The sequence below is a fragment of the Hyperoodon ampullatus genome (assembly GCF_949752795.1).
Source record: "Hyperoodon ampullatus genome assembly, chromosome: 14".
Lineage (NCBI taxonomy): Eukaryota > Metazoa > Chordata > Mammalia > Artiodactyla > Ziphiidae > Hyperoodon > Hyperoodon ampullatus.
In genome coordinates, this window is record NC_136927.1 from 18,639,773 (window position 1) to 18,652,008 (window position 12,236).

The window sequence follows — 12,236 nt, forward strand, 5'->3', positions numbered from 1 at the left end:
CGAGCACACTGCTATCCCTTGCCCTAATTTAATCAAGTTAAATCGGGATTATTTTAAAGGATTTTCAAATAGCTACACTGAAATTTGAGAAAACAAACCAGAGGTTTTGGGGGACTTTTGTTTTTTGGTATTTTGCTGCTTGTATTTTGCGACTAACTCTAGGTTATATAACTACAAGTCCCATAACTACAGCACTTCAGTGCATTTGATGAATGCACTTGGCCTAGAACTGCATAAAAGCAGTTTGTGGTTTTCTTACTAATCCCCTTTGCACACACTCGCACAGATGGCTTCAGAGACGCGGCCTGGCCGTGGATGGCACGAACGCCGTCCAGGAGAAGAGCCCTGGGCTGCCACGGGCTGGAATGAGGCAACGCCTCAGAACAGAGCTGGCGGGCAGGGGCCAGGCAGGCAGGGACCAGCTGGCCACCCACCAGGGAGAGGCCCTTCCAGACCCAGGGACACCAGGTGTCTGGGGGGAGATGGTCCACACGCAGCACTGGGCACACGTGCCTTGCCACCCACTTCTACCTGGAGCCCCACTGACCACCTGACCTTGGCGTGTGACCCATCCCAGCGGGACCCACACTCCCATTGTTTCACACGGGAGTCGCCCGAAGAATGCAAGTTTCCATCTCTGCCTACTTCAGGAGTTTGTACTAGAACTGTGTGCTTTGACTTTTGAAAATTGAAGACGATGGGAAGTGATAGCTGCTTGCAGGTTTCATTTATTTATCTACCTCAACACTCCTGTAGCTTGTCCGAGGAGCCCACCTCTACATGGAAGATGGAAGAGTGTCTATGTCTAGTCCCAATGCCACAATTCAGGTCTTGGACAAGTCACCCTACAGTTTAGGGTCTCCATCCTCTTACGTGTAAAATGAGTACAATAGCCCCTGGACTAGCTCATCTCCTGGAACCCTTTTCACTGAAAAAGTTCCGTGGTCTGTGTTCTTTCAGATCATCTCACAGTAGTCATATGTACAGACGAACTGATGACTTTGGAATTTTGGTCTGGAAATTTACAGTTGTGTTTTCTTTTCTCCCCTTCTAGGATATCTTAAATACCATTGTAAGGCACTGCCCACCCCGCTTTTTCTCCCTGGGTTTGCCCGGCTTCTCCATGCTGCTGGGGGACTTCATCACGGCCGCTGCCAGGGTCCTCAGTGCAGACACGCTGGCGGTGAGTGTGACAATGCTCAGCCTCCCAGCTCCCAGGAGGCTTCACAGCGGCTAACAAGGTTCAGATTTCTCCACTCCTAACAGGTGTTGACTCATTAGTGCAACGTGAAACCGGGCTCTCGGGTAGATGCCCTGGCAGCTGATGTGTGAAATTGTAGGATAAGATGACACACTGGTAGTGGAAAGGCGTTTCATCAAAAGGCCAGAGTGTGAGAAATCATGTCCTCACTAATATTGCAGCACATTTACACAGTCAGAGGTAGGACTGGTCTCCTAGAATCTTATTAGCATTTTTCAGTAAATGGTGGCACAGACACTAATGTCTGTGGTTAAGAGAAATATTTTTTTTTTTTTTTTTTTTTTTTTTTGCCGTACGCGGGCCTGTCACTGTTGTGGCCTCTCCCGTTGCGGAGCACAGGCTCCGGATGCACAGGCTCAGCAGCCATGGCTCACGGACCCAGCCAGTCCGCAGCATGTGGGATCTTCCCGGACCGGGGCACGAACCCGTGTCCCCTGCATTGGCAGGCAGATTCTCAACCACTGCGCCACCAGGGAAGCCCAAGAGAGAATTTTAAGTGTACATCATCAATAAGGTTTTTTTTTCTATTATTAAGTCTTAGTTATTATAAGTCTAATAGAAAATATTTTCTTAAAATGTTAGAACACTAAAATTTTTAACCAGAAAATTAATATATATCTTTGTATTCATATTCCATAAAACTCTGGCAGAATTCTTGTACTAAGAAATTAGAAGCAAGTGGACTAAGTGAGCACTAAGGGCTACGAAAAGAATTGATTTGTAGTCTCCACCTTTACCTCCACTATTAGGGCGATGTATTAACGCCTTTGAGAGGACACTGTCACCCATTTCAATTTAAAGGGCTCTCACAGTTGTGCTCTGTACAGCCGTTACCTGTTCAGAGTCAGTTTTCCCTTCTTTAAATGGTGTAAATAAAACTAGCTTTACGGTTTGCCAGGCACTTGTATTGAAATCAGTGTGAGCATCTAGCTACCTAAATTTTGTTTGACACGTTGTTACTTTCTTATTCTACTTATTTCTTCACTGCAGGGCAAATTCAAACTCCAACTCTGGGTTTTGAATAAAATTGTTTTTTAATACTTTGTATAGCTGGTATTTCGTGGGCTTTTTCTCCTAGGGGTAAATTAAAAAGCAAAGGGGAGGGAAGAGAGACAGGAGCAAAAGGGATGGATGAGTGAAAAGAAGGAAGGAAGAAGGAAAATGTTGAATTTGTTCAACTGTTCTTCTTTTTTGTAAAGACTATGACAACTTTTCATGCATATTTCTGAAAATCTTTGTAGGATAATCATTCTCAAGGAACCTTCTAATTTACTTTTAACCATTCAAGTCAACATTGAAAAAACTTTGGGAAAAAAATGGAAAAACTTTGGAAAAAACATTGAAAAAACAGGATATAGGAAGGAAAATACTTCATTGAAGTTTTCCTTACTTGCTCTGAGAGTTTCCTGTGAAAATGCTGGCACCCTTTCTAGTGATAATATAATGCACGGTGGTCGTTCTCTGTAAAAATTTATCTTTCGGCTAGATGAGCTATTAAAGTGGCCTTCCAAAACATTCGTTTAAAGAGAAAGAGAGATGGGACTTACGGGTAAGATGGCGGAAGAGTAAGACGCGGAGATCACCTTCCTCCCCACAGATACACCAGAAATACAGCTACACGTGGAACAACTCCTACAGAACACCTACTGAACGCTGGCAGAAGACCCCAGACCTCCCAAAAGGCTCGCCCCGCACTCCGTGCCCCTCCCTCCCGCCCGGCCTGAGTGAGCCAGAGTCCCGGAAGAGGCTGCTCCTTTAACCCTGTCCTGTCTGAGCGAAGAACAGACGCCCTCCGGCGACCTACACGCAGAGGCGGGGCCAAATCCAAAGCTGAGACCCGGGAGCTGTGAGAACAAACAAGAGGAAGGGAAACCTCTCCCAGCAGCCTCAGAAGCAGCGGATTAAAGCTCCACAATCAACTTGATGTACCCTGCATCTGTGGAATACATGAATAGACAACAAATCATCCCAAATTGAGGAGCCAGGAGTCAGTGCTGTGCCTCTGAGGTGGGAGAGCCAACTTCAGGACACTGGTCCACAAGAGACCTCCCAGCTCCACATAATATCAAACGGTGAAAATCTTCCAGAGATCTCCATCTCAACACCAGCACCCAGCTTCACTCAACGACCAGCAAGCTACAGTGCTGGACACCCTATGCCAAACAACTAGCAAGACAGGAACACAACGCCACCCATTAGCAGAGAGGTGGCCTAAAATCATAAAAAGTCCGCAGACACCCCAAAACACACCACCAGACGTGGACCTGCCCACCAGAAAGACAAGATCCAGCCTCATCCACCAGAACACAGGCACTAGTCCCCTCCACCAGGAAGCCTACACAACCCACTAAACCAACCTTAGCCACTGGGGACAGACACCAAAAACAACGGGAACTACGAACCTGCAGCCTGCAAAAGGGTGACCCCAAACACAGTAACATAAGCAAAATGAGAAGACAGAAAAACACACAGCAGGAGAAGGAGCAAGATAAAAACACACCAGACCTAACAAATGAAGAGGTAATAGGCAGTCTACCTGAAAAAGAATTCAGAATAATGATGGTAAAGATGATCCAAGATTCTATTTCCAAGATCCAAAGTCTTGGAAATAGAATAGACAAAATGCAAGAAACAGTTAACAAGGACCTAGAAGAACTAAAGATGAATCAAGCATCGATTAAAAACACAATAAATGAAATAAAAAATACTCTAGTTGGGATCAATAGCAGAATAACTGAGGCAGAAGAACGGATAAGTGAGGTGGAAGATAAAATAGTGGAAATAACTGCTGCAGAGCAAAATAAAGAAAAAAGAATGAAAAGAACAGAGGACAGTCTCAGAGACCTCTGGGACAACATTAAATGCACCAACATTCAAATTATAGGGGTTCCAGAAGAAGAAGAGAAAAAGAAAGGGACTGAGAAAATATTTGAAGAGATTATAGTTGAAAACTTCCCTAATATGGGAAAGGAAATAGTTAATCAAGTCCAGGAGGCACAGAGAGTCCCATACAGAATAAATCCAAGGAGAAATACGCCAAGACACATATTAATCAAACTGTCAAAAATTAAACACAAAGAAATCGTATTAAAAGCAGCAAGGCAAAAACAACAAATAACACACAAGGGAATCCCCATCAGGATAACAGATGATCTCTCAGCAGAAACTCTACAAGCCAGAAGGGAGTGGCAGGACATAATTAAAGTGATGAAGGAGAAAAACCTGCACCCAAGATTACTCTACCCAGCAAGGATCTCATTCAGATTTGATGGAGAAATTAAAACGTTTACAGACAAGCAAAAGCTGAGAGAGTTCAGCACCACCAAACCAGCTTTACAACAAATGCTAAAGGAACTTCTCTAGGCAAGAAACACAACAGAAGGAAAAGACCTACTAATAACGAACCCAAAACAATTAAGAAAATGGGAATAGGAACATACATATCGATAATTACCTTAAATGTAAATGGACTAAATGCTCCCACCAAAAGACACAGATTGGCTGAATGGATACAAAAACAAGACCCATATATATGCTGTCTACAAGAGACCCACTTCAGACCTAGAGACACATACAGACTGAAAGTAAGGGGATGGAAAAAGATATTCCATGCAAATGGAAACCAAAAGAAAGCTGGAGTAGCAATTCTCATATCAGACAAAATAGACTTTAAAATAAAGACTACTAGAGGAGACAAAGAAGGACACTACATAATGATCAAGGGATCGATCCAAGAAGAAGATATAACAATTGTAAATATTTATGCACCCAACATAGGAGCACCTCAATACATAAGGCAAATACTAACAGCCATAAAAGGAGAAATCGACAGTAACACAATCATAGTAGGGGACTTTAACACCCCACTTTCACCAATGGACAGATCATCCAAAATGAAAATAAATAAGGAAACAGAAGCTTTAAATGATACATTAAACAAGATGGACTTAATTGATATTTATAGGACATTCCATCCAAAAACAACAGAATACACATTTTTCTCAAGTGCTCATGGAACATTCTCCAGGATAGATCATATCTTGGGTCACAAATCAAGCCTTGGTAAATTTAAGAAAATTGAAATTGTATCAAGTACCTTTTCCGACCACAATGCTATGAGACTAGATATCAATTACAGGAAAAGATCTGTAAAAAATACAAACACATGGAGGCTAAACAATACACTACTTAATAACGAAGTGATCACTGAAGAAATCAAAGAGGAAATTAAAAAATACCTAGAAACAAATGACAATGGAGACACGACGACCCAAAACCTATGGGATGCAGCAAAAGCAGTTCTAAGAGGGAAGTTTATAGCAATACAATCCCACCTTAAGAAACAGGAAACATCTCGAATAAACAACCTAACCTTGCACCTAAAGCAATTAGAGAAAGAAGAACAAAAACATCCCAAAGTTAGCAGAAGGAAAGAAATCATAAAAATCAGATCAGAAATAAATGAAAAAGAAATGAAGGAAATGATAGCAAAGATCAATAAAACTAAAAGCTGGTTCTTTGAGAAGATAAACAAAATTGATAAAACATTAGCCAGACTCATCAAGAAAAAAAGGGAGAAGACTCAAATCAATAGAATTAGAAATGAAAAAGGAGAAGTAACAACAGACACTGCAGAAATACAAAAGATCATGAGAGATTACTACAAGCAACTCTATGCCAATAAAATGGACAACCTGGAAGAAATGGACAAATTCTTAGAAATGCATAACCTGCCAAGACTGAATCAGGAAGAAACAGAACATATGAACAGACCAATCACAAGCACTGAAATTGAAACTGTGATAAAAAATCTTCCAACAAACAAAAGCCCAGGACCAGATGGCTTCACAGGCGAATTCTATCAAGCATTTAGAGAAGAGCTAACACCTATCCTTCTCAAACTCTTCCAAAATATAGCAGAGGGAGGAACACTCCCAAACTCATTCTACGAGGCCACCATCACCTTGATACCAAAACCAGACAAGGATGTCACAAAGAAAGAAAACTACAGGCCAATATCACTGATGAACATAGATGCAAAAATCCTCAACAAAATACTAGCAAACAGAATCCAACAGCACATTAAAAGGATCATACACCATGATCAAGTGGGGTTTATCCCAGGAATGCAAGGATTCTTCAATATACGCAAATCAATCAACGTGATACACCATATTAACAAATTGAAGGAGAAAAACCATATGATCATCTCAATAGATGCAGAGAAAGCTTTCGACAAAATTCAACACCCATTTATGATAAAAACCCTGCAGAAAGTAGGCATAGAGGGAACTTTCCTCAACATAATAAAGGCCATATATGACAAACCCACAGCCAGCATCGTCCTCAATGGTGAAAAACTGAAACCATTTCCACTGAGATCAGGAACAAGACAAGGTTGCCCACTCTCACCACTCTTATTCAACATAGTTTTGGAAGTTTTAGCCACAGCAATCAGAGAAGAAAAGGAAATAAAAGGAATCCAAATTGGAAAAGAAGAAGTAAAGCTGTCACTGTTTGCAGATGACATGATACTATACATAGAGAATCCTAAAGATGCTACCAGAAAACTACTAGAGCTAATCAATGAATTTGGTAAAGTTGCAGGATACAAAATTAATGCACAGAAATCTCTGGCATTCCTATATACTAATGATGAAAAATCTGAAAGTGAAATCAAGAAAACACTCCCATTTACCATTGCAACAAAAAGAATAAAATATCTAGGAATAAACCTACCTAAGGAGACAAAAGACCTGTATGCAGAAAATTATAAGACACTGATGAAAGAAATTAAAGATGATACAAATAGATGGCGAGATGTACCATGTTCTTGGATTGGAAGAATCAACATTGTGAAAATGACTCTACTACCCAAAGCAATCTACAGATTCAATGCAATCCCTATCAAACTACCACTGGCATTTTTCACAGAACTAGAACAAAAAATTTCACAATTTGTATGGAAACACAAAAGACCTCGAATAGCCAAAGCAATCTTGAGAACGAAAAATGGAGCTGGAGGAATCAGGCTCCCTGACTTCAGACTATACTACAAAGCTACAGTAATCAAGACAGTATGGTACTGGCAGAAAAACAGACAGATAGATCAATGGAACAGGATAGAAAGCCCAGAGATAAACCCACGGACATATGGTCACCTTATCTTTGATAAAGGAGGCAGGAATGTACAGTGGAGAAAGGACAGTCTCTTCAATAAGTGGTGCTGGGAAAAACTGGACAGGGACATGTAAAAGTATGAGATTAGATCACTCCCTAACACCATACACAAAAATAAGCTCAAAATGGATTAAAGACCTAAATGTAAGGCCAGACACTATCAAACTCTTAGAGGAAAACATAGGCAGAACACTCTATGACATAAATCACAGCAAGATCCTTTTTGACCCACCTCCTAGAGAAATGGAAATAAAGACAAAAATAAACACATGGGACCTAATGAAACTTCAAAGCTTTTGCACAGCAAAGGAAACCATAAACAAGACCAAAAGACAACCCTCAGAATGGGAGAAAATATTTGTAAATGAAGCAACTGACAAAGGATTAATCTCCAAAATTTATAAGCAGCTCATGCAGCTCAATAACAAAAAAACAAACAACCCAATCCAAAAATGGGCAGAAGACCTAAATAGACATGTCTCCACAGAAGATATACAGACTGCCAACAAACACATGAAAGGATGCTCAACATCTTTACTCATTAGAGAAATGCAAATCAAAACTACAATGAGATATCATCTCACACCAGTCAGAATGGCCATCATCAAAAAATCTAGAAACAATAAATGCTGGAGAGGGTGTGGAAAAAAGGGAACACTCTTGCACTGCTCTTGCACTGCTGGTGGGAATGTGAATTGGTACAGCCACTATGGAGAACGGTATGGAGGTTCCTTAAAAAACTACAAATAGAACTACCATATGACCCAGCAATCCCACTACTGGGCATATACCCTGAGAAAACCATAATTCAAAAAGAGACATGTACCAAAATGTTCATAGCAGCCCTATTTACAATAGCCCGGAGATGGAAACAACCTAAGTGTCCATCATCGGATGAATGGGTAAAGAAGATGTGGCACATATATACAATGGAATATTACTCAGCCATAAAAAGAAATGAAATTGAGCTATTTGTAATGAGGTGGATGGACCTAGAGTCTGTCATACAGAGTGAAGTAAGTCAGAAAGAGAAAGACAAATACTGTATGCTGACACATATATATGGAATTTAAGAAAAAAAAAATGTCATGAAGAACATAGGGGTAAGACAGGAATAAAGACACAGACCTACTACAGAATGGACTTGAGGATATGGGGAGAGGGAAAGGTAAGCTGTGACAAAGTGAAAGAGCGGCATGGACATATATACAGTACCAAATGTAAGGTAGATAGCTAGTGGGAAGCAGCCGCATAGCACAGGGAGATCAGCTCGGTGCTTTGTGACCGCCTGGAGGGGTGGGATAGGGAGGGTGGGAGGGAGACACAAAAGGGAGGGGATATGGGAACATATGTATATGTATAACTGATTAAATTTGTTATAAAGAAAAAAAAAGAGAGAGAGAGAGAAAATAGGAGAATGTGAGTGCAAGATTTATATTACATAAAGGAACAATAACTCTGAATTACTTTGAATCACTCTCTGAGTTTAAACTTGAGGTTTAAAACTGTAGGAGAGGGCCTCCCTGGTGGCACAGTGGTTGAGAATCTGCCTGCCAATGCAGGGGACATGGGTTCGAGCCCTGGTCTGGGAAGATCCCACATGCCGCGGAGCAACTGGGCCCGTGAGCCACAATTACTGAGCCTGCGCGTCTGGAGCCTGTGCTCCGCAACAAGAGAGGCCGCGATAGTAAGAGGCCCGCGCACCGCGATGAAGAGTGGACCCCGCTCGCCACAACTAGAGAAAGCCCTCGCACAGAAATGAGGACCCAACACAGCCATGAATAAGTAAATAATTAAATAAATAAATAAATAAATAAAACATGCATACATACATACATACATACATACATAAATACATAACTAACTAACTAACTAACTAACTAACTAACTGTAGGAGAACTAGTGAGAGGTGTTCGGATAGGGACACACCTACCCAGTCAGAATTTTCCGTTAACACAAGTTACTTACAAGCGTGGAGGACTCCTGCTACGTAGATCTGCCTGCTGAGGCCACGAGGGAAAGAGAACCACGTGCACAGGTACCCAGCAGGTGGGGGAAGATCGTGCCCAGAAAACATTGTTATCACAGCTCCAAACTAGAGACGATCCGAAAGTCCACCAGCGGCAGAGTGGATGCATCCTGATGTGCACACGGCGTGGGATATTACATGTAATTCTCTTTCTGTTCTCCATCCTGCAACCCTGCCCGGCCAGGCCCAGGGTCCTTCCCAGCATTGCGGGTACTCGTCATCCATCCTGGGGCAACAGACTCACAGGCCTCACTCTTCTGTGTGTAAATTGGGGCTCACCACAGGCCCAGAACCCAGGCAAAAAAATTATCTAGAGTTACTCCGTTCTTTGAATAAAGCTGCATAACAGCTCTTTATTTTTTGTAGGAGCTATTGTTTTGTATCCAGTGGTTACAGAGTCACACACGACTCGGGGGAAAAAATCAGCCTCAGCGAGGTTCAAACCAAGACTATCTGGTGAGTCAAGGCAACCGTTAGTGAAGGCCAAAAAAACAAGTCTGTGGGAGAAACACTGACTGCGGACATACTATATGCCAGGACCTGGCCTGCGTAATAAATGTGACAGGGCACCCATCCTCCAGGAATCGGACAGGTAAACTAAGCGTTAATATTTGCACATAAGTTTCTAGCAGCCACAGTAGAAGCACCTCCAGCACCCAGAAGGGTGCCAGTGTGGGACCAGTTAATTCTGCGTGATGAGAGCTGGAAGGGAAGGCATCTGTTAGAAAAGTCTTCATGGAAGAAGCAAAGCTGATGCGGAGACCTGCAGGGTGGTCCCTGTCCGTCCGTGAATGAGGACCACGGCCACCACCTTGTCCCCGGGTGGTGCTTACTGGGCATCCTCGGGGGAGAGAAGTGACGAAGACTGTCTGCCCTCTGTCTTCATGGGGAATGCAAACATCAAATGAATACATAACACGTCGTCAGGAAGTGATAAATACCAAGGGAAAACCCAAAGCACGGATGCTGGACGACACAGAGGTGGAATGACACGATGTCTTGAATTCGCTTTAAAACTGAAAGTGGAAAACTTTTAAACAAATGTTAAATATTGAAATGAAAAAAACGAAAAGGAGATAAATGAGGCAGGAGTGGTAACATCTTGAGTCTAGGCATTGGGTGCATGGATATAACATTCTGTCTACTTTTACATTTAGAGATTTTCTTAACAGGAAAATAGAGGAAGGTAAAGGCAGCAGGTAAGAGGGCAGTGATGGAGGCTGGGTGGTGTCACACAGAATCATAGGACCCTGTGGCGAGGGGGAGCTTGTCAGGGGAGACACCTTCTGGCCCCGAGTGGAGATGGCAAACAGGTAGTCGGATCTACAGATCTGGACTCAGGAAGGAAGCCAGGGCTACCGAGAGGTGTTGAGGGGTCGGCGACATGTAGGAGGCATTTAAACCCTCAGGTCTGGGCACCCCGGATGAGTTGAGTGTAGATCTCGGAGGGAAGAGGGCCAAGAACTGCACTCAGCACCCTGGAGTCTATATCCTGAGGAAGCGAGGGGTCCCAGCAAGGAGACTGTCAGGTCCCCTCGGGAACCAAGAAAGGTGTCCAAGTGATGGAAGGGCTCCCAGGTGCATGGGAGTTGTCAGCTGCATCCCCTGCCTTGCAGGGTCAGGTGAGACCAGGCCTGGATGGGAACTGGTGGGTCTTGTGTTGTGGAGGTCATGTAACGAGAAGCTGTGTGCTCACTGACCAACTTTGAAAAACCTGAACATTTTGGTGTTAGTAGTTTCAAATCTTTGTATTTAAAAAATGAAGTAAAACAGTAAACAGTAAACTTCACCCCTGATGCCGTTGCCCCAGCAGGGCTGCCTCAAAATCATGAAAAAGTAAAACACGTTGTTGCTTATCTAACGTTTATAACCAGAAGGAAAATGTGTGTCTCACTTCCCTTTGCCGTATGCAGGCCCCTCGTTTGGAAGCCCTCACCATTCTCGGGTCTCTGGTCTGCTTTCCCAACACCTACCGCGAGATCCCTCTGTGGCAGCCGGTGCCCGAAGTTACTGAAGTCACCAGGGGAACGGAAGATGTCAAGGTACGTGATGCAGTGACTGAATCTCAGGTTAGCATCTTCTATAAATTTATTTATTTATTTATTATTTTTTATTTTTGACTGTGTTGGGTCTTTGCTGCTGTGCACAGGCTTCCTCTAGTTGAGGCGAGCGGGGGCTACTCTTCGTTGTGGTGCGCGGGCTTCTCATTGCAGTGGCTTCTCTTGTTGCAGAGCACGGGCTCTAGGCGTGCAGGCTTCAGTAGCTGTGGCTCATGGGCTTAGCTGCTCCGCGGCATGTGGGAATTTCCCGGGCCAGGGATCGAACCCATGTCCCCCTGCATTGGCAGGCAGATTCTTAACCACTGCGCCACCAGGGAAGCCCTGGTTAGCATCTTCTAACTCGAGCTGTGTGGTTCTCTCTTCCATTATGATGCATTGAGCTGCTTATCCCTGAAAGTTTTGCTATGTCGTTTAGATGTATCAGTTGTTTTTTTAGAAGGCTGGTTTTGGGGGGATTAAATGAACTAGATGGAGAGTGATGGTTAGGTTCCTCGGGTGTTTTTTATTAGATCTGTTTATCATGCCTATGGATCATGATTATGTAATGAATCATTCTTTGTAATAATTTTATTAGTTTAACTATGCTGCATTAGTGCATCAAATGAATTTATAAGAAATAATTGAAATAAGCTAAACATTCAATCCCATTGTTGGCCTGATTAAATACTACTACTGTTTGAGGTTCTAATTTAATCCTTGGAGAATA

General features: G+C 42.8%; 1 protein-coding gene across 1 annotated transcript in view; it reads left to right on the forward strand.

The window, feature by feature from the left end:
* The window catches only part of RALGAPA2 (Ral GTPase activating protein catalytic subunit alpha 2), a gene marked incomplete at both ends in the record, with an annotated part of 280,312 nt that overhangs the window by 148,987 nt on the left and 119,089 nt on the right, over positions 1–12,236 (forward strand). The window contains 2 exon segments of the mRNA XM_079718966.1: positions 1,055–1,183; positions 11,384–11,512. Coding sequence (XP_079575092.1) covers positions 1,055–1,183; positions 11,384–11,512 — 258 coding nt within the window.